The 23,391-nt window shown below is 41.7% G+C and overlaps 1 protein-coding gene across 8 annotated transcripts in view; it reads left to right on the top strand.

Moving 5' to 3' along the window:
- The first annotated feature begins 1,049 nt into the window (after positions 1-1,049).
- FUBP1 (far upstream element binding protein 1) overlaps positions 1,050-23,391 on the top strand; it is a 42,261-nt gene continuing 19,919 nt past the window's right edge. For 4 of the 8 annotated variants that reach the window (XM_086954208.1, XM_086954210.1, XM_086954203.1 and 1 more), the window contains exons 1-13: positions 1,050-1,230; positions 2,565-2,661; positions 2,965-3,003; positions 6,076-6,118; positions 6,228-6,277; positions 6,376-6,447; positions 20,290-20,347; positions 20,780-20,942; positions 21,031-21,129; positions 21,210-21,311; positions 21,828-21,930; positions 22,610-22,710; positions 23,163-23,301. In XM_086954208.1, the coding sequence (XP_086810334.1) occupies positions 1,129-1,230; positions 2,565-2,661; positions 2,965-3,003; positions 6,076-6,118; positions 6,228-6,277; positions 6,376-6,447; positions 20,290-20,347; positions 20,780-20,942; positions 21,031-21,129; positions 21,210-21,311; positions 21,828-21,930; positions 22,610-22,710; positions 23,163-23,301 (1,168 nt within the window). In that variant the 5' untranslated portion in view covers positions 1,050-1,128. The remainder of the gene's footprint in view (positions 1,231-2,564; positions 2,662-2,964; positions 3,004-6,075; positions 6,119-6,227; positions 6,278-6,375; positions 6,448-20,289; positions 20,348-20,779; positions 20,943-21,030; positions 21,130-21,209; positions 21,312-21,827; positions 21,931-22,609; positions 22,711-23,162; positions 23,302-23,391) is intronic. The other 4 variants (XM_086954199.1, XM_086954201.1, XM_086954196.1 and 1 more) reach the window with 1 other exon arrangement.

Here is a 23,391-nt window from a genome sequence, read left to right as displayed (position 1 = left end):
CCATCCCAGCACTTCGACTCGTAATCGGAGTTGTCAGGATGACCCTCATTCGGATTCTGAAGTGGTGTCTGATGGTCACAGTCTCAGTGGTAGGTTCGGCAGATCTGACTTTGACTCTCATTCAGACACCGAATGTGCACCACACGCACCTGCGACCTCTGGTAGGTTTGGTAGGACCATTCGCAGACCCAAGCGTCTGGATGATTATGAATGTGACTAATTACCCCACAGTTATGCACCCCCTGTTTACCTGCCACTACTCCTCTAGGCGCTGTTGCCAATTCTCTATAGAGAGGAAGATGTGTTGTATCCTACTGTTGTATCCTACCCTTGCCACCCCCTGCACCCATGCGCATGGTACCTTCCTGTCCCCTGCGCGTGACCCTCTCCAGCTGCTCCCCTTCCCATTGGTTCCCCCGCATTCCATGGCTTGCGCCAGCTGACTCCGTTGACACCAACTGTCACTATTGATGTTCCGTCACCCACGCATGACCACTGTGTGGGGCTGTATTAATAAACCCATCTTCACCTGACTACTGCCTGCTGACTACTTCTTAACAGCTATGTTCAAAATTAATGAAGACGATTTTACGTAAAGATGTATAATCTTAAAAAGTTGATAAGTGGACGGTATTTGACGTTGGGAAAACTGGCAAACATAGCTTGGTGTCACTAAATGAGAGCATTAGTAAACTAGATTACGTTAGTCTTCCAGACCGCAGCAGTTGCTTTATCTGTAGCTAAAAACTAACGTATTTGTGGCTTGGCCATGAAGCGCTGGTGCTAAAATTGCGGATTAAACTATGGCGTATTTCCCTCCAACCAGGAGCGTTCAGAAGTGCGCCACCATTTTAGCTCTTCTCTAGGGATCTAGCTAACTAAGATTTCTATTTTAGTGGAACTGACCTACCGTCCTCTTTCTATTTCAACGTAAGACTTACTTTTCTACCTACTCTTTTACGTCAAAGGCTAATACGGATAGCGATTGGGCAGTACACATCTCGTCCGTTTCTGTGCCGCCTCGCGAGATTGGGTCACGTCGTCTCGTCGGAATGTGTAGGGCGGCTAGCATCCGCCATTTTATTCCTTTCTTCGCAACGCAGTGAGAGAGGAAGGAGCTTAGCTGCTATGTCTGACTATTCCACCGTTCCACCACCCAACGCCAACTCCGCCGGACCTCCAGGCGGAGTTAATGACGCCTTCAAGGACGCGCTGCAGCGGGCTCGCCAGGTGTGTTGGTTAGTCGGGGTGTTAACGCACGGAAATGTGTTCGCGGCCCTGCGAAAGGGCTGTAAATGGGGAGCAGAGGGAATACGCATGTGCGCTGAAACGACTGGTGTAGATCGCGGAGGCTACCGGGCGGCCTGTATCGCAGTGTGGTGAGACGGGGCCCTTCTGCGTGTATCGTTAAGGGAATAAGTCGCAGTACGGCGTCATGCCTCTAATTGGTTTGAAGAAGTGCGTTAGTTCGTCCATGATGTGTACGATGTCCTTATTTTTAGTAGGCCCTTGCTTAATACGCATAGACCTTTTTCCTGGACCCAGCGTTGTCGTTTTGGGCGGGGTCTGGTTTTTGCTTGCTCCGCGTGTCTTCCTCTTTACCTAGTAATTTTGCTTCAAATCCGGACTTTTTTTGGGCGTAGATGGACACATACAAATACTTATCGGCTGATTTTAGGGGTAGATATTCGTTTTGAAATAAGCTGGAGGTGGGTTAACAAGGACTTACTTAAGTGGCCCTTCTCCTGCTCTGCACATATTGCAGCAAGTTGACATCTTTCTAGTAATCTCTGAATGATAAACGACTCGTTGATTTGAGCCTGTACGTGTCTTATTGACCGCAAACATTCGAGTACTGATCGGTGTTACTTTTTGTTTCCTTCATTGATGGTGGAAACCGTTCCCTTGGGATGGCCAACTTAGTAATCGATAGCAAAACGAACGCCTTATGATCCGCGCCCACCCGGTCCATTTATTTTTCCCTCAACTAATTTTTACTTTGGTTGGATGGCGTGAATTCAGTGATAACACGCTTTTCGAAGAGGCAGTGTCGGAACGTTTCCCTCTACACATGTAACTTAATCTAGGTCAGATCTGTACAGGGACCGTTTGCTTATGATCTTACCCATAGTTACTTTACGCTTTTTAATGTCTTTCATTTGGATGCCCTCGCCTCCCCCAATGAGCTATCTGGGCTATATAGTTTTCCTTCCTCCAACTTTGTTCTTGTATCTTACATCTGTACTAAGGGGCATATGGTCAAGACAGGCGATAACATTATCGCCGCTTTAGCGGCAGTAACTGCCGCTAAAGCGTCGATAATGGGCTTGATAATATGCTCTTTGGAATTCCAATTGAAGCCCATGCTAGATGTGAATGACATCTAGCATGGGCTTACATTGGAATTCCATGGAGCATATCAAGCCTATTATCGCCTGTCTTTATAATATGCCTGTAAGTACGGTGTAGTTTAGGAAAAAAAACAGCAAAACGTTCCCTTAGGGAGAGAATATCCTGTCTCCCGTTCAGTCAGCTCAACTTTGTACTCTTTCACTTTCTATTAGATTGCAGCAAAAATTGGTGGTGATACCGGAAGTACTCCCACTGTGAATTCCAACGATTATGGCTACGGAGGACAGAAGCGCCCTCTTGATGATGGAGGTACACGTTACATTAAACACATTTAAGAGGGGGTGGGGTGTAAACTTAACGATCATAATTTCGTTATACATTAAGATAAGGATATGGTCCTTAAAAAGACACTTAACGGTACCTTTTCTTAAACATTGTTGGGTATAATGTTCCCACTTATTGACTTTGTCCCTTTCGTTGCCAACGTAAACTGCATTTATGATGTTTCGAATTGTCAATATATTTTTTAACCCGTCCTTTATAGAATGGTTACTGTACTTCAGGTCATTGGAGTAGTTGGCTCTCAGTGTAAACTTCCTTTTCGTTTCGCAGATCAACCCGAACCCAAGAAAGTTGCACCTCAAAATGATTGTAAGTACTTTTTTGTTGGTATTTAATTACAAAAGTTGTTTACATTGAAATTGGTCGATAGATAATTAGTTTACTGGTAATTACAGTAGTGTGGTATGGCTGTATTGTAACAGCTGTGTATCTCTTTTCGGAATCATTGAGTGGCAGATCAGTTTCTAATCCTGCTCAGTTACTTTTTGGCAAATCTCGTTACCCGTAGTCCAGATTACCCTAAACAAAGTTTAAGAGGTGGATCGAATATAAGCCGTAAGAGAACAATGGGAAGTGGATAAGTAACCACACCCGACCCTCTTTGCTGTTATGAGCACTAGATTTCACCCCCTTCCTGAAAATAACGATGGGGTTCGTTGTACTGACAGCCGTAAGGACTAATGAGGTTTACTGGTCAGCAACCAGCATTCCTACGTTCGGGGTTACCTGTGAGCATTACTATAGCTGGCCGAGTGCTACACAATAGTGAAATTAGTCATGGTTACTCTTCTCTAAACAGTGCACCAACTCCAATTACCCTAAAATGTCAATTTGTTTGACCTATTCTTGTGCTGGGAAGTGGATTATTGATAGTGGCATGGCAAATATGCATTTAAGCCCACTTGGACAAACCCCCTACAAGTCTACTGGTAGTATTCCAGGCTGGGGGTTCTTTGTGATGATCATGTGTTCTGTTAACCTGTGGTTTGTAGAGAGTCCACCCTTTAGTAATTTTGAAGCTGGTTTGTTCTACAGGGCTGTAGTTTCACATGGTGCAAAAGGCATGACAATCGGTGCCGGTCTGCTAAATGCTTATCAAACAAACTTTTTCGGTTATATTGCAAACAATAAAAATACATACAATATAAAATCTTATGTCACAAATGTTATTACATATCCTATAAAGTGCCAAAAGTGAAAATAAAAATTCCTTTCTTCCACAAAGTTTAATCAAGACAGCAAAATGTCAGTCATTACTGGTCCAAACAGTTTCTCAGTCCAACACAATTTTAAAAATTCCTTGACTTGAAGTATACTGTCACTGTACAAAAGTTGCAGATACATTAGCGCCAGTCTGATTTGTCTAAACTTCAGTTTTTTTAAAAGTGATACTAGATAATGCTTCCGTGGGAATTCCTAAAACTTGCATAAAATATAAAATGCAGCATATCCTGTGGCGACTTTCTGTCGCAGCCACAGGGTGCTGCCCATTTGTTAAAAATGTCTGTTTTTGGTCTAAGTTGAGCCTGAACCTTGTAAGGAGATTTTTCGTGGGAGGTTAATGAGCCAGCCAGATGCGGTTCTATAGTTTCACAAGTTTTCAGCATGGCAAATTTCCTCACTGTTTTTTGGAGTAAAGAGAATAGGTGGCTTAACACACCCATAGGATGTCCAATCTCCGTAGTCTCTCCCCTTGCATTTTAAGCCTAGGATCTGCCTATAGTTCAAAGAGGGGAGTTGTAAATGACTGTCTTTAGCTTGCCTTCCCCTGCCCTTGAAAACTATTTAGTGGCCAGTCTTAGAACTACTTGTCTGTTCATTTTAGAATGCATTAATCTTTACCATATTGATAGATTTATAGAATTCAGTCTTTTAATTTTGAGACTTCTTTCTCCCGTTAAATAACATTTTCCAAAGTTAACCTTAGGGCTGGGAATCTGCAGTGGAAAAATAAACAGGACGATTCATCCAATTCCAGTGCCTATAAAACTGGTTTCAAAAGGTCTGCTTATACCTGCAAGACCCCCTCACCCCAGGAACACTATGGAAGACTTTGTTTCACAGTGGCCCTAGCGCAAAAGTTGCTTTTGGGAGGCACTTTACCCCAATGTGGGGCGTGACGTGCAATTTCACTAACCCCAGGGCATATAAAAACCTTTTTTATAAGGATTCTCCTTACAAGTACCTGACCGGTCCACCCCTTCCTTCCCCATGAACACCTAGGGGAGACCCTGGGGGTACCTACAATGCCCAAACATTGTAGTTTATACATTTTTTGTGCTTCAAACACAAGTCTAGTTTAAGCTCAATTTACATTTTTAAGAACAGTCCTGCAGGGCTGTTTTTAAACTAACCTTAGGCTCCAGCAGTGCACACATCCAAGTGCCGAGAAGGATGCTGGCTTCCTAACTGACCTGTCTTATACCATACTAGGGGCACCTTGTAGGGGAATAACAGGGATACCTTAACCCATGGTGTACCCAGGCGTTTTCTCTGTATTTGTGTTCCCTCGGCATAGCCCTGGGCCTGGTTAGGCAGAGCACAGGGTCAGTTAGTTACCACCAGTACCAGTCAGCACAGGTTAGGGGTGCCCAAGATGGCTTTGCAACATGTTTTTAGTTTTATAGATTTTTTCTGAGGGTCACATCTAGATGTTTAGGAACATGCTCTTTTAAACCAGTCTCAGGTTTGGTTAACAATTTGAGTTTAAATCGCACTGGGAGCACAGACCACCGTTTTCTTCTACCTTTCCAAAGGTAGCTTGGGGGTAGGGGGCACATGTGGGTGGGGTTATTTATCCACTTCTGTATTTCTCTCATTGATGTGAGGCCACCTGAATATGAATGACTATAGCACCCTATTAAGTAGATACCTGAATGGGAGATTTAACGCCAGGGGACAGCAGAAAATAGTGGGGTAAAATGTAGGCAGCGATAAGGCTCCTGGGTCACCCACCCTCCCATCACCACAGGTCATACATATTTTTTTTAGCCCAGGCATGATCCCAAACGATATTGGAGCTTTTTATTGACCCATTTTATGTTGTAGTTACAACATAAACGGGTCAATAAAAAGTAAAGCAATGAGTGGTATAAGGCGTCGTGCTCATACTTCAACACCTTGGCTGCTAATGGTTTTCCCCTCCTGTGCTGATCCTAACCGAACCCCATTGTTCATGATGAGCTCAGCTCGTCATAAGCACAGCTCCACTGTGCCTCATGACGAGCTGAGCTCGTCATGAGCATGGAAGGGGTTAAAAGGGAGATGGAATGTGTACTTTGGATCTGCAGAATACCTAGTTTAATGGACCGATCTGCAGCATACAATGGAGTTTCTTGATTTCATACCATTGTCATTTACTTTTTTGTTCTTTCTTCATAGCTTTTGGTGGTGGGCAGATGCAGTCAGCACACCAACAACAGAGGTACAGATTGTTTATTAGAAGTAAATTAAAATTGTGTGACCTTCAGACAACAATGATGTCATACCCAATTTATAATTGATATATAACCCCATACTTTCTTTACACTCAGGACTGTTGTGACTGAAGAGTACAAAGTTCCAGATGGAATGGTTGGATTCAGTAAGTGTATGCCAAAAATACAGCTAACCCTGTGGTTTTATGTGTAACCGCCTGCTTTCATGGTACAGCTGTTCTTACCAGTTTCATTTTCTCATTAGTTATTGGCAGGGGAGGTGAACAAATATCAAGGATACAGCAAGAGTCGGGTTGCAAAATTCAGATTGCGCCAGGTGAGATTGCTATCTTCTATTGAACTGTTGCCCTTGTAAAAAGTTTCATCAGATTGTGCAGCTTTGTGTTAACACAATTTAAGTTAAACACGTTTATAAGACAGTTGACCATAAACAGTGTAAGGTTAGCAAATTGCTTCCATGTACTGGTAAAAATGAAGACCCCATATATCTATTGTTGGGCTTGGGTGATAACTTTTTGGAACAAAAAACAAATTGTATTGTCTTGAGGCTGTGACTCCTTCTTGATACTGCTCATGGACATCACCGTACTCGGATTGTGTTTTTGTCTCCCGCCCATGGGTTTGTTTGTAATCTTTTGCGCTCAGTTGGAGACTCCTTCGACCTCCTGGTTATCTTGTATATCTCCACAACTATATTGTCGCTGATCCGCTTCTGGCCGACGCGTTACTCTTAGTATCTGTAGGAAGTTGGCTCTGTCTATACCACAGTTCTTCAAACTGTGGGGCGCGCCCCCCCTTGGGGGGCGGGGGGGGGTATGAGTTCCGGGGGGGGGGGGGGTATGAGTTCCAGGGGGGGGGGGGCGCAAAGGCCTCTCCAAGCACATGTAAATGAAGACGCCTGGAAGAGCAGCAATGTTTATTTGCTGAATTTCCAGGCTGTCTTCATTTACTCTGAAGGCATCAGAGTGCCCCGGGGCCAGAAATCAGTGGGTGTGCTGCTGGGGGCTTGGCTGGGCAGTGTCTGGAGTCTTAAGACTCCAGCACAGCCGAGTTTTTCACAGGTCTTTTAAAGACCATTTCCATACATTTGGAAACTGGTTACCTAAGCTTAGATTTTTTTTTCTTTTTCCAGTACCCCCTGGGCCCGACTCTGCCTATTCCTTACATTTGCATTTTAAACTTACTGCTGTAGTGTGAAAATGCATTTCATAAAAAGTAATACCAAAAAGGGTTGCCAATAGAAAAAATGCCAGCCATTTATGTCTAAAGAGCTTGCAAAGATTGTGCTTTGACACTAAATAGGGTCTTAAATAAATGTGTTCATTTGTAATGTGACTTTCTGTCCCTTTTATTTTCAGTCATGAATCATTCAGGCAGCCCTAGAACACATTTAAAAGTACTTTATATTTGCTTTTCGAAGAACGCACAGATAAGTGCTGAAAATAGGGCTTTGGGTGACTGTTTATTTGACTGTTTATTTTTGTGCCGTCTGCAACATCAAAATAATGAGCTGGTAACCCTAATCATAAGACTGGAAGTTTGTTGCAGGATCAGCACATTATTTATTTCCTTCACCCTTGATTCCCTGATTAGTGCCATTATAACAATAGTTTAACTTGTATCTGAAACCCTGCGGCCCGCCCATAACATGCTGATTAACTTCAAGTGTCTGGGAATTCACCCTGCATTCAAACAACTCAGTCCTCATTCTCACCCTTCACTTTCACGCTCACCCTGAACTTACAGCGCATAGTTATGGTTTTTCCGCATTTGCCACATAATCCATTGTCTGCTGCATAATTTGCAGATTAAAAAAATGCAGCAAAACATGTTACCTGACAGTGGAAGCCCTTTCTTAAGGTTGACTGGTTACCTTTCTGTTTATTGCTATATGCGGGTGTTAATGTGGTACTTATGAGGGGTAATAAAGGCGAGCACAATGTAAACAAGTGTAAAAATAGCATTACTGCACTATCAGAAAATATGCAGCATAATTCGCCTTTGCTTGCTGCAGAATTTAGTCAGCCATGCTTTAACCAGATTAGTAACGGAACTGTCAGACTTCTTGATGACAAACAAGTTGTCATTAAACATTTCAAAAACTAAAACCATGTTGATTACTAATCGCCGTGGATTGCATCATGATATATGGTTAAAAGGAAAACCTCGAGTCTCGGTTTACAAATATCTGGGATTCTATATAGATGACAAACTTAACCTAAAAGAACAGAAGAACTATCTGACACAAAGAGCAGGTGCTCTGATATTTGGACTAAGTACTTTGGCAAAAAAATTGGAAGGGCCATCACTCAAACCCCTTCTAACCGTAATGGCAAACAAAATCCTCCCAACCCTGACCTATGCAAGTGTGGCAATGCACGGAAAGGATGCCGACCTACTAAACATCCTGACAACTAAAATATACAAAAGTATTACGTCTCCCACGCACGACATCACCAGCGCAATTGCGACTTGAATTTGGACTAAAAAACGAAATACCGGGGAGACAATACTCGTATATTAAGGTCTGGTACCAGATCAAGCAAAAAGCAAGTAATAATCTGAATACCTACCTATGGCAAGAGTTTAAATCCCAAAAGAATTCCAAAGCAAATCAATTTCTCATGCAAGCTTTGGAGACAACTTCCTCAAAAACCCTATGGGATAATAATCTGTCATTTGTTGTCCTAAAACAGACCCTAAATAAAGTGGCCAAACTTCATTCGTTAATCTTGGACAAAAATGTTCTCCCATCGTTCGCATTCATGGGCTGTGATAAATGGCTATAAGACATTGACAGCTGCAAAATACCTGGAAACAACTTATTCTATTTTTATTAAGAAAAAGCTGATGGCGTTGAGACTTGGGGACTTTCCCACACGAGCAAATGAACCTGCCTGGAAACTGCTTGACGACGTTTCTTGTCGACTGTGTGGTAGCCCTAAAGAGGATCTAATACACATAATTTGTTACTGTAAGATGCTATCCAAGGAACGGTCACTCCTAAAGGAGTTATCGGTCCATGAAACTACGAACATGTAGATCAGCCATTATTGGAAGCCTGGATACTACTGCTCCAAGAATACACTGCAAGCTGGTGAAGTTCTTGCAGGCATTTGAGAAACTTATAAAAACAATATGAACAATTAATGCTTTGAAATTTTTTTAACATTGGTACATATTTTTTTTTTAGCGACAAATTTATAAATTTTATAACTGTGACATTCATCAAATTGTTATGGTTTTAATTAACTAAACAAAGTTTTTTTTTTTTTTTTTTATTTATAATTTTTTTATTTTCCTTCATTACAACATATTGTTATGAGCATTATATGTATCACAATTTTATACATTACTGTAATGTTAATTTATAATATAGTAATTTAAACACCAGCATTAATTAATAACATACCACTTATATACTACCTCTACCTAAAGAAAGCTTACGCATACTAATATTCAGCTATAATCATCGATCAAACTCAAAGTAACACAAAAAATAAAGAAGATGAGAGCCACAGACAATGATGGTAACGATATCTTCAACATTCTCCTTCCCCCTCCCCTAGTTACTCCTTCTTTGCCTCTCTTTCCAGTTACATATTGGCTCCCAAATTCTACTCCCCAATCGTCTTCCATTTCTCCCCTTTCGAGCATACATTTTTTCCTCTATATTATATGCTTACAGAGTATTTGCTAGCCAGCATTGCAAGCTCGGAGGGCTTTTATCTAGCCAGACCCTAGCTATTGTGAGCCTATAAACCGCCATTATTAGAAACATAAATTCAGCATATTGAACCTGCTCTTCATTATTCACACCTAACATAATCCACGTCGGTGTAAGGGATATCTCCATACCCAGTGAAGTTGCCAGAAACCCCTCGATCCCACTAATCAATGATCGCAACTTGGGGCATGTTGCAAAAATATGTACACTATCTGCTTCCAGCTCATTACATCTAGGGCAGTTGATACCTTGATTCCCCCCCCATTTTGCAATCTTTGCAGGCGTAAAGTACAAAAAATACAGTGTTTTATAATGCTGAGATTGCAACGGGGCAGCGCAGATTATCGTACAGCCCAGGTTTAGAGAATCATAAAACAAACTACCATCAATTCCCAATTTATCCTCCCATTTCTTACTAAATTTATCTAAATCATCTTGCTTCTTTTCCACTAATGCTGCATAAAAAGTTTTAATAGAGCAATCCCCCATCAGTTTTATTTTCTCCATAATCCCTATTTTATTAAAGCCTGCTGGACCTCCGGCTTTGTTGTTAAGAAAGCTTCTGACCTGTAGATATTTAAAAAATCCCCTATTATCTAGGCCGTATGTGTCTCTCAGCTCTGAGAATTGCTTAAAACCATCCTGTGAGAGTAAATCACCAATTTGCGTGACCCCCCTTGTAGCCCAGTCTGCCATAACATGATCAGCAAAAATTTCCTTAGGCAGTGAACTGTTATTAAATAATTGGACATACCTATTATACCTTCCCATCTTTACTTTCTTTAAGAATGCATTCCAAACCGTCACTGCCGCTCTTACGGTTTTAAACTTAGTCCGTTTAAAATAACTATAGTCAATACATTTTAAAAAGCAATTCTCAGCGTTTACCCCTAGCGCGACAGCATAAACCTCTGTCGACATCTGCTGCAAACTTACATCATCAGAATTTCCGCCAATAAGGCCTTGAATATATTGGAGCACCGTAGCCATGTAATATAAACGAAAATCTGGTGCCCCACCCTCCTTTTTCTCTAGGAAGCGTCATGTACCTATAGGCCCTCCTGGTCTTACCTTGGGCCCATATAAATCTATTACATATTGCCTCTATACTGTTAAACCATCTGGCTTCGATCAACAAGGGTACAGCCCTGAACACATACAAAAATTTAGGTAAAATCATCATTTTGATTATATTTGTACATCCAACCAGCGAAAGGTGTAAGTTATTCATTCTTTCCAGATCTTTTTTCGTTTGAGCAATCAAAGGATCCATATTTTTTTCCACAATTCTACTTACTTCCGCTGTCATTTGCACCCCTAAGTAGGTTGCTATGTTCGTTACTCTATCATCGTTGCAAATAGCCCATTGATTTTTAAGTATCTGTGTTTTTGTAGTGTTCAAGCTGTAGCCTGAGAACTGACCAAACCTCTCAGCTTCTTCTTCAATTACCCTAATGGCAGCTGAGGGTTCTGGAGTTAAGATAGCGACGTCATCCGCATAGGCTAACGATTTAATCCTACGACCATTTAGTACTAATGGTGATATCTCTTGATAAAATTCCAATTTCCTTACATAGGGGTCAAGATATAAAGCAAAGAGCAGAGGAGAAGAGGGGCAGCCCTGCCTTGTACCTCTTTGAATGCTAACTGCAGCCGAATAACCTCTGTTGACTCTTATCCTGGCTGTCGGATCAATGTATAGTGTCTGTAAAGCCTTTATAAATCCTGGACCTATACCGTGCCACCTCAAAACCTCCCATAGATATCTCCATGAGACCCTGTCAAAGGCTTTTTCAGCATCGAGAAATACCGCTGCCATTGGATCTTCTAAAGTATCTGCAACATCAAATGCCGTAATTGCTAACCTCGTATGGTGGGTTGTTCCCTTACCTGGGATAAACCCATGCTGAGAGGGAATGACTAGCGATTCAATTTTTCTGGACAATCTTTTTGCTAGCATCTTGGAGAACACCTTGACGTCGGCGTTCATTAACGTAATAGGTCTGTAAGAGCCCGGAGCATCCGCCGGCTTACCTTTCTTCGGGATAACAATGATGTCTGCGCCTCCCCAAGAGTGCGGGACAGACTCACCTACTTGTGCTAACAGCATCATGTTAAACATATCTGGTAACGGAGAGGATTGAAAGATTTTATAAAATTCAACTGGGATCTGGTCCGGACCAGCGGCCTTCCCAGATGGCAGCTCTCTCAGGGCCTCAGTCAGTTCCTCCACTTTGAATTTCTCTTCCAACTCTTTCCTATCTGCCTCATCCAGTTTTGTCGACTCTATCTCCCTCAAGTAAGCCCTTATGTCCTCTTCTCCTCCATCTCCTTCTAATTGGTATAATGCCATATAAAACTGCCTAAAAACCTCTCTAATCTGTTCTGGACCCTTAACTTTAACTCCTTCATTTTTAATCTCTTTAATGTCTGCAACCCCACCTCTTTGTCTAGCTCTTACCGCAAGTATATGACCAACTCTCTCACTGAGTTCATACGCCTTCTCTTTATTAGCCATGTACTTCTCCACTGTTTTTTTTGCCATCCCGTCCATAACTTCCGCTCTAAGAGCAACTAGTCTCAGTAAAATCTGTTCAAGTGGTAAATGCATATTTATAGCCATCATAAGCTCCTCTTCTACCTTTCTAATTAGTTCGTTGTCTCTCACCACTTTTTCCCTCTCCCTTTTCTGTGCAGAAATACCATAACTCAAGGTCATTCCTCTTATTCCGGCTTTGCAAGCATCCCACTCCATCCCTGGTGTTGAGGTACCTCTGTTAATTTCCCAATATTCCTTAATCCATTCAGACATTTTTTCCCTATATGTTTGGTCCTGAAGCAGCATTCTGTCAAATGTCCATTGTGACGGCTCCTTATTTCTCTTTTGCCCCAGATTTACACTTAGCACTAGTGGGCTGTGGTCAGAAATGATCCTAGGTTCTCTTTCTATCTTTACCCCATCTATTACGTCTCGTGTAATCAAAAAATAATCCAGCCTAACTAAGGTCTGATGGGGAGCTGAAAAAAAAGTACTCCCATCCAGATTCGGATGACACTTTATCCATGGATCCTCTAAGGAATTATTTCTTACCATATCAGCTAGAGCCCTGTAAGTTCTCTTTTTCCTCCCTGTGTATTTCCTATTGGAATCTAGAAAACTACTATCTGCATCATGCAGATTCAAATCTCCACATAGAATAATAGGCTCTGGCCACTGTGCAAGTTCTGCATCCAGAAATTGAAAGATATCCGGATCATCACCAGTGGACCCATACACTGAGACAAGGGTAAAAGTTTCTCCCATAAATGTTAATTCTGCTATCACCCATCTTCCCCATTGATCCTCCAATTTTCTCTTGACTAGTGTATCCTGCCTTTTGCCCAGGATTACCACCCCTCGTGTCTTAGTATTCAGATTGGTTTTTGCTAAAACATTAAAACCCAATTGATCTAGTAAGTAAGCCTTAGTGCCCTCGATGTGTGTTTCCTGAAGACACACTAGGTCTGGTTTTAATGACTTTAACAAAGCAGCGGCTTTTAATCTCTTATTCAACTCGTTAAGACCACATATATTTAATGAAACTATTCTACAGGTCATTATGTTTCAAAGATTTTCCTAATCCAAATTTCCATTTGCACCAACAAGCTTTGAAGAATATCCTTAACATTTCCCCCACATTTTCCTCCTTGGGTTTGTTTATATATTTTAGCCCATGCATCTTTTGGTGTATTTTGCGTACCTTCCTACTACTTACTCCCTCACCGTGTTTGTGCTCAAAACCAACCTGTTTGTCTCCCCCCCTTACCACCCACCCCTTAGGAGCCCCCCCCCCCTTGCTACAGGCAAATAGGCCAATCCTGGCCTATGTGTAGCCTCCTGTAGTCTGTAGTCGCTACTCTCTCCCATCCTGATTCCTTATTGTTAAATCTTACCTACTGCTGCTTACGGGGACTTTGCTGGAGTTCTCGTGGGAGACCTTGGTGGGGTTCTTGATCTGGTTCTACTCTCCATACCACTACCAGCTTCCGAAATTTCTGTTAGGTATTCTGCTGCTTTTACTTCTGAAGTAAACATTCTGGTGTAGCCTTTCCTAATCACTTTCAGCCTAGACGGGAACAATAGATATGCTTCTGCCCCTTGCTTTTGGAAAGGCCCTATCAGCTGCCTTAGCCTCCACCTCCTTTCCACAGTGACGTGGCAGAAATCCGGCCTGGAGAAAAAAGTGTTCCCGTCGGCTATCTTCCTTGAATCAGGCCTAGCTTTATCTATTATTTCCTGCCTCGCTAGAAAGTTGCCTAAAAAAACCAACATTGCTCTTGGGAACCCCTTCTCATCCCCTCCCCTATTCTTCTTGAAGAGTGGATACCTATGTGCTCTCTGCACTTCCACATCCCAATGCCATTTTGACTCGGGGAAGGCCTCTTCCAAAATCTTGATCACATACCCCCTGGGGTCTTGCCCCTCCTTTCCCTCCTCAAGGCCCAACAGTCTCACATTGTTTCTCCTTTGGCGGTTCTCAAAGCTTTCTAGCTTCCATTGGAGATCTTCAACCACCTTCACTTGCTCTTTTTGGAAAGATTGCCAGTCTGTCACTTCATCTTCAACCCTGCTTGTCCTTTCCTCGACTTGCGAGACTCTTCCTTCAACCTCCTCCTGTTTTCTGCTTACTTTCCTTAACGACGCTTGAAGCTTTTTGGTGTCTCTTTTTGCCCTTCTGCTCTCAGTCCTTGCCTCTTTCTGCATCTGTTTTAATGTCCCAAACAGCATTTCAAGTGTTACATTCTGCGTATTCTGCCTCCCCTCTTCTTTCGCTCCTTCCTGCTCGCCTTCATTGTAAGTCTCTGAAGTAGCGGCATAATCCCGCGACAGTTTCTTCGTCATACTGCTCCTTGATCCTCTACCGCTTCTTCTTTTGCCACTGCCAAGTCCTTTCTTCTTTTTCGTTGCAAGATCATTAGGACCCTTACTAGTATCTGAGTCAAAGGTGTGTTCAGTGCTTTCCTCATTCTCAGATTCCACTGACTCCTGCTCACTGGCACTAGCACTAGCACTTGCACTTGATGTATCTGTCTCCTCATAAACCGAAAAAAAACTCAGGCGAGCCTCCTCTTGAACTTCTGTCTATATTTTTCGTATTCCTGCCAGTGACTTGATTCATTAACAGCCCTTTCTGCTCCGTTAAGCTCTGGGTGCTGCCCCAGCTTGGTCCTGCATCCTGTATAGAGCTACTGCGTGATTCTAGCTCTACAGCCAACAGAGCATCAAGCATCAGTTTATTATTATGAGCCTCTATCGGGTTTGACACAGTATCGGCAGGGCTGCTGTTCTTACCAGACTCCTTGCTCGCCTTTTTGCATACTGCCGCTTCTGTGGCTTCTGTGTTCACCTCCGCGTTCATCCCTGCTCGCAATCTGCCGACTTCTGCAGCACTCGTTGGTTGCCCAGCAACCAAGCCGACTCTGACGCTTGCGTCCTCGCGGTCTGCCGAACCTGCTCCTACTGCTACTTCCGCATTCTCCTCCAATGCATCTCCATGGACGCCGTCAAATGATACCGGCAGCACCACCTCGACCAGCGGTTTCTCCTGACAAGGATCAGCTTCTTGGATCTCAATCCGTGGTACCGCTAAAGAAATTCTCGGCGTAAAGGACTCAGGTAGAGTTGCTTGCCGCTTCTGGTCTTTCATGAATGCTGATTGTACTGTTTGCGCACGCTGCGCTTTCCCTTCCAGTGTAATCTCCCTCGCCGATTTTGTTATTCCCGAGCGGGTCTCCGGGCCAGCCTCGGATTTCTTTTCTAGTTTTTCATTTTTCTTTGCTGCTGTGTTTTTTGAGGAACGGCTAGGGATTTCCGCTGCTTTCTTCAATGAGGTAACCTTCGGGACCGCTCCCTCTCTCGCTGCTGCTGCGGCGGCTGAGGCTTTAATCGGTCCTGTATTTGGCTTCTCTCTATCTGCCTTAACTCTATGAGACATGTTGGCAGCGATCTTCACAGAGCTTAGCGTCCCTCTCCACCAAGTCAGCCACTTCAATACCTTCTTTGACACTTTTTTTGGTGCGAAGCTCCACCACCACTCTGAGTTGAGTGCGTCTAGCGGAGTATGTTGAAACTGGTTAACCAGACCCCACATCCCTGGTTCAGCAGTACTACAGCATCTTTCGGATGGGAGAGAGTGAGAGTGCGACTACTCTCTACAGAGCTGCAGCGGCCATCTTGCCTCGTCCAACTAAACAAAAAAATTTAAACTAAACAAAGTTTAAATTTCAAATTTAAAAATTTCAAATTTAGTCAGCAATGCTGCATAATTTGGCCTTCTCCTGCCGCATAATTCCAAGGGCCCTGTTTAGTGCTTAGAAGTCCCAGCCTGTGGCAGAAAGCAGTGTGAATATGTAAGTCATTATTTTTTTATTTTTTTTATTTTTTTTTTATTGATTTTCTGGCAGAGGTAGTACATACAAAGGTATAACGAAGTGAGGAATTCAACATAATTCTTTACAAAAAAAAACAACCATTGTACAATTAAATCCAATTATCAATTGGTGCCCATAGCTTCCGACCAAAGGTCTTCTTTTTGAGTCCTTTCAATTTGTAAACTGCTTTATCCAATCTATAAACATTTAACAACTTTCCCAACCATAACTCAAAAGTTGGTGGATCCACATCCAACCATCTAGAAGTAATGCAGGCTCGATAAATAGACATTCCCATAAACATAAAATGTTCTTGATCTATAGTTAGATTCCAAGAGGGAAAATAAACACCAAAAATAATAATAGTAGGATGAAGCATAATCCGCACATGTAACACATTAGTCAAAAACTTTTCAATCTTTTCTATATAAACGGCCAGTTTAGAGCAACTATAGAACATGTGAATTGAGTCGGCTGCTAAGGTTCCACAACGGCTACAATTAGTACCTTTTAGAGCTTTCCATTTTGCCAGTTTTGCAGGTGTGTAGTACAGATCTAAGGTGGACATAAAATGTTGGCTTTTAAGAGAACTATTAATAAGTGTCTTATTACTCATCTCGAACACTTTTACCAAATCAATTCCTTCGATACAAAGCTTTTTCTGCCATTTCAAAGTATGATGATCAAGATCGTTCTGCACCCTATTGTTCATTAGCTGGTAAATAATACCAATACGGCTATTCTTCCTAGAACTTTCTAAGATATCGATAGTTCCCATAGTATCGGTAAGTAACACATTTTTTTTTTTCCAGGAAGCTACGAATCTGTAGGTATTTAAAAAAATCATTCTTAGATAAACCAAATGTCTCTTGTAATTTAGAAAAGGACAAAAGGGACCCATTTTGATACAATTGACCCAGTAGATAAATCTGTTTTGCATGCCATCGATAGATTACCACATCTTGGAAGATTACGGATAATAACTTATTCTCAGACAAAGGTGTATAATAATTCAATTTTGGGATTATACGTAGGGTTTTGTTCATTTGCCTCCAAGTTAGAAATGCAGCAAGGACCACCTTAAACTTTGTTTTTTTATAGTAACTGGGTTCAATGACTTTCAGCAGGCATTGCCGCGCATGGGTACCTAGAAGCGTTTCAAAAATAGAGGGTGCAGTGGCTGGTTCTGATACATAATCATGAAAAAGCAATACCCGAAAGGTTTTCAAAGCAATAGCCCAATGATACATTCTGAAGTTCGGGAGCCCAAGACCACCACAATCTAATGGAAGAGTACACCATTTTAAAGATCTTCTAGCGCGGTGGTACCCCCACAGGAACCTAGACACCATTCTGTCTATTCTATTAAAAAGAGACATGGGAAAAAATAAAGGAATGGTGCGAAAAAAATACAAAAATTTTGGAAAAATCATCATCTTAATAACGTTAGTTCGTCCAAATAATGACAAATGTAAATTATTAAATCTTTCTAACGTTCTGTTAACAGATATAAGTAAGGGGTCTAAATTTAATGCAACAATATCCTCAACCTTAGGAGATAGAGTAAGGAGATAGAGTAACACCAAGAGTAAGTCATTATTTTAAAACAGTATTTACATACTCTAAGCTAGACTGCTGCAAAATGATGCAGTGATTGAGATAAAACAAATTCTTACAAAATATACTTTTTAGTAGTAAGTAATCAAACTGTATCTAATGCAGACATTTTTTAAGAGTCTCCACTATTCCAGATCCCAGCTGGTAACTGTTACATTACATCTTAAAAATAATAGATCTTTGCCACCATAAAGCTTTAAGCAGATCCACTGGAATTATTCAGCAGAAGAAAACACAATTATGCGGCAGGTTTGACTAAATTATCCAGCAAGAAAAGGTAAATTATGCGGCACAATGCGCCACATTTTGTAGTTAGCATTACTTCAATATTTTGTCATTTTAACTCGCGGTAACGCTGTCAAGGGAAATATTTCACCTCATTAGTACCAATTTAACACCCAAATACAGCAGTAAGCAACTACAAGATTATCAGTCTTTGCAAAGGGCCTTCCACTGCTCCAGAACACTTTGTCACGCTTTAAGTAACTTTTGTTCCGTTTGAGCTAGAATCAAGTTTTTTGTCATTGAAATAGGTAGATTATGTAGAAAATGCTGTAAACTGATAATTATGTGGAAAGCGCTGCTGCTGCAGAAACTCATAATTCCAGTGGCCCTGGCTTTAAGTGACTCAATCAATTAATGGCTGGTAAGTAGACCGGTTTCTTAACTTTCTGCACTACCACCACTCAGACTTCAATTTCAGGCATGTCAAAGTCAGTATTAACCATTCAGGGGAAGTTTTTTGTGTGAAAGCTGAGTCCATGAGGTGGCAGGTAGAAGGCCAGTAGGGTTGCATTCAGATGCAACGGCCTAATCCTCTAGATCCTTGGCGCCTCACAGAAATGGTCTAGGAGACAGAGGAAAGGATTTGGGGAGCCCACTGTATTACAATGACTGTCTACCTTAAAAAAAAAAGGGGGGCATCAGAGTGTGTTGTCCTTTCAAGCATAGGACAGAGGTGGTGATCCATCATGGTGGGGAAGAGGTAAGAGGCAGAGGAGGTAGCCTGCTACTCAGGACTGCAGTTATCATTAGTGCAGCAAGTATAGTTGCATTGGGGTCAGAGTTTGAGGGGCTCCCAACACCCCAAATATGGGGAGCAGTTTGTTTGGGATATCTGTTTTTGTTTGATGCATTTGCTGTTTTAGAAGTCTCATATTTGGCGTGGTTCATAAGCTATAGAATAAGTATTCCTGAAATCATCTCATAGGCCCCGCTCTCTGCGCGCAGCCATGTCAACTAGTTTGCCATCAACCTACAGAAGTCCCATACAACTAGCTACCAGTCACCCATAGGAGCATTGCTCAACACACATTTAGCTTTGGCATACCCAAATGCAGGCAAGATACATAGCCTAGTAACATAATTTCAAGTCCGATCCCAGCCCAAGAATTTTTGTGACCAGTTGGCATCTTGTATTTCAACATTTCACATCCCTGACTACACATGGGACCTCTCCAAGAATGTCTGATCAATGGACAGTTACTGGGTCAACTCCACAAGGTGGAATAGACCAAATTTATCCAAGGGTCAATTGTTTCAAGGCCCAGTACCGCAAATTGTCACAGCAGATGCTTCCCTCACAATTCAGGGGGTATGGATTACAAACACCGGAATCTCCATATCAATTACCTAGAGTTGCAAGCTGTTCACGTAGCAGTGAAACCCTTCCTTCCTCACCTACAACACAAAGCTGTTCTAATTTGAACAGATTTGGACCACTGTATATACAAAAACTGGCGGGGGAGAACATGTCCTAGGGACAAGCAATCAAATTGCTGAATTTCTAAGCCAGATGCAGTAACTAGTCCACAAATGGGACCCATGTTCCTACTATACTTGTGGAGGGTGTCCCCACTGGGTCTGATCGCATCTAAACCAAATGCCTCAAATTGATTACCTACCCTGGAAGCATTTGTGCTTGGCATGTAATTCTGTAGATTCACATGTGCCAACCCAACTCCTCAAAAACCCTGTGTAGGTTGCAGTTCATAAGCTTTGTATACTTGCAACATACTACTGCATGGACATCACATTGCTGATGCATAGTATCCATACATTCTCACCTACCTACTGCAAAACAATCTGAAGATGGAGTTGGCCATGTTCAGTATTACCTGTGGAGTCGCAGCACAGCCTTTTGATTCAAACTTCTTTGCTCAAAAACAACTTGCAATTATGTGAGCCCAACTCCAGATGTGAACTTAATGCAAATCTTGTGATTCTACAGTACATACCAAGATGAGAAACTTACAGGCTAGGTAACAATCCTTCCATACCTGGTTAAATGTCTTTGATATGAGGTTGTTAGTATGCTTTGTGTCCACCCTTCCAAGCCTGCCCATTTACTGTTCAAAAGTCTACTTGGAACTAGTTAATAAGTGCTTTTTTTTCTTCATTTAGATAGTGGCGGCCTTCCTGAAAGGTCATGCATGTTGACTGGATCTTCCGATTCCGTTCAGTAAGTAAAGGCGTTTTAAATCATCAGTCTGTATAAATTTTTTTTCTGTAATGGGTGGCATATCTGTGCCCTGCTTTGTGTGCAAACTAGCTATCTAATTGAAAATTAATTGTATATATTTAGAATACCTGAAATGGCTATACTGAACTGGTGTATACCTAGATACTAAAAATGTATCTTCATAGTTGATGGTCATAAGCAATTTGTATGCGAGCATCAGTGTGATCTTTTTACGTGCAATATTTAACAAATCACACTTCATGCATTTGAAACTGATAGCTGTATTTTTTTGCCTCGCTGATACATTATTCGATACTTCGATGTCTGATTTTGCTGACCTGTTAACCGTGATCTGTAAAGGCAACTTAGAGTATCCAAATTCAGTAATTTGAATGTTAACAATTCAGTAAATCTGAACACGTCGCTTTACAGGGCTGCAAAAAGGCTTCTTGATCAGATAGTTGAGAAGGGAAGACCCACACCTGGATTTCATCATGGCGATGGCCCTGGAAATGCTGTCCATGAAATGTTAATTCCGTCTAGTAAAGCTGGGCTTGTTATCGGCAAAGGCGGGGAGACTATCAAACAACTTCAGGTAGAGTAACGCTTAATATTCCCTATTAAAATTCGAGTCGGCTAGTAGTTTAGCTGCTTATGGTACATATTCTTATGTCCTCAAAAAGGAGAGAGCTGGTGTCAAGATGGTGATGATTCAGGAAGGACCACAGAACACCGGTGCAGACAAGCCTCTACGGATCACAGGAGACCCATATAAAGTTCAAGTAATTAGTTTGCTATGTTTTTAGAGCTAATTTTCTGTACAATTGCAAAGCTTTAATCTAACCGTAAACCTTTATTTTAGCAAGCTAAAGATATGGTGATGGAGTTAATAAGAGACCAACAGGGGTTTCGGGAACCACGCAGTGAATATGGCTCAAGAATTGGCGGAAATGAAGGAATTGATGTGAGTGGACCACTAAATCTGCTAGCCAGTTTGTTTTTCATGGTTCATTTTAGCCCCAACAGTAATATTCCTTTCTAAGCCAGTATCCCGTCTTTGTGATGGAAACAGACACTCTTGTCAATGATCTTCCTCCCTTCTAGTGCAACCCTGTTTTAAGTTCATACTCCACCTGAGACGGTGAGACTAGTTTCTTTTTTTAATAACTTAATTCAGTTACCATAAAGCCTGCTGTGTGTTAGCAATCTGTTACCTCTTAGACGCTAATGAAGTGTCATGTCGTCACGTGGAGAGTTGAATGGGGTTTCCCCGACAAGACTTGACTCTATTGATTAATTTAACTCCAGTTTATTTGCAATCGTACAACTTCATTCGAACTCCCAAGCACTAGTTTGACCTGCAAGTTCCCTATTCTGCAGACCTCGACTTGCGTATTTAGCAGCCAGTGTAGGACTGAAACATAAACTAGCCATGTTGGTGATGTAAAAGTGGATTTCGCTGTCATTCTTTTTGCTTTAGGTCCCAATACCACGTTTTGCTGTCGGGATTGTGATTGGGAGAAGTGGCGAAATGATAAAAAAAATACAGAATGACGCTGGTGTGCGGATTCAGTTTAAACCAGGTAACTGTTTTATACCTTTAGTTGCTGTAGACGTGTTCTCTTGGGTAATTAAAAAGCAGAATGAGTATCGGTTGTGGTCTGTCACCATTACTTATGCTCCAAGTACCGCCTTGATTGGACTTCCGAAAAATACTCCGGTCTGATTTTTTTACGTAGTGACGGGTGAAAGGCTGTTATAATCTTACTATTGTAATCTATAGTTAAACTGCCTTTTCACATATTTCCTTGCCTATAAACTACATGTATTAGTAGCAGCAGTCTTCAAATACTAGGACCCACCCATGTATGGGTAAATGTCTCTCTAACATTTAGGGTAAAATTGACGCCTCTGGACATTTATGCAGTTTTTGGAATGCTATAGGATTTCTGGCCAGTTCTACGTAGTCTTTTTAGGGGTAATTAAGCCAGGAAATGTTTCTGCACCTTTGAGTGTACATCACCAATTTTGTAGAATATCTCCAGCGGAAGGAGCAAGACATAGCGGTTTTGGCACAGCCTTAATTCGTGCTACTCGTTAGTTTCTCGGTCATACTGATGGATAGGTGCACATACAATGTATGCGTGTACTCTGCTCCATTTTTACCTATGTTCTTGGGGAGACAACTGTCCCTAATGTTTCTATGTAGTGTTGCACGTTTCACTTTGTGTTTCCACTTTATAACAATCCATCTCTGTTCAGATGATGGGACCACTCCAGAAAGAATAGCACAAATAACAGGACCCCAAGATCGATGCCAGCATGCTGCAGAGATCATCAGCGACCTCCTTCGAAGTGTTCAGGTATGGTCCCTGTTGGACTGCTCTAAATACTTTGCTTTTGTAAGATAGTGACTAAGTCATAGTTCAGTTAAGTGATTTGTTAAACACCAAGTGGTGCTGTCTGTTGCAATTTGAAGTTTGTTAACATTCTACCAAGATTTTGCTGCTCCAGTTGGTTTGGCCTTCGTACTCTTAATAAATACCCCATAAATGTCGGGGGAAAATCGGTATTTAATTTGCTGTTTTGCAAGTGTGACTTGCAGCTCTTATTATAGAGCATGAAGGAGAGCTAATTAACATTGAAATGCTTTCTCCTTGGGCGTATTTTAGAAGTGGAGATCTTTGCTTATTGATTTCGCTTATTGGCGCTGAAAAAACAAGGTTTATCTGGTTACGTTTTTATTTAACGCACAATCCTGCCCGATATGGTGGAGCACACGATTAAAAATTTTAACTTTTCTTCTTTCTTATAGCAAGGTAACTCTGGATCTGGGCCTGGTGGTCGAGGAAGAGGTCGAGGTCAGGGTAACTGGAACATGGGACCTCCTGGTGGACTACAAGAGTTTAATTTTATTGTTCCTACTATAAAAACTGGACTTATTATTGGGAAAGGTAATGTAGTTTATTTAAGAAATCTCCCAATGAATCCAACTTGTTTCTTGTGAGTGTTCTCCTGTTCCACCCAAGTGTAGAGTTAATCCT

This window comes from Lissotriton vulgaris, chromosome 1_1, assembly GCF_964263255.1.
Source record: "Lissotriton vulgaris chromosome 1_1, aLisVul1.2, whole genome shotgun sequence".
Classification (NCBI taxonomy): domain Eukaryota; kingdom Metazoa; phylum Chordata; class Amphibia; order Caudata; family Salamandridae; genus Lissotriton; species Lissotriton vulgaris.
The sequence above is the reverse complement of the archived record's forward strand: the minus strand, read 5'-3'. Positions and strand labels throughout refer to the sequence as shown.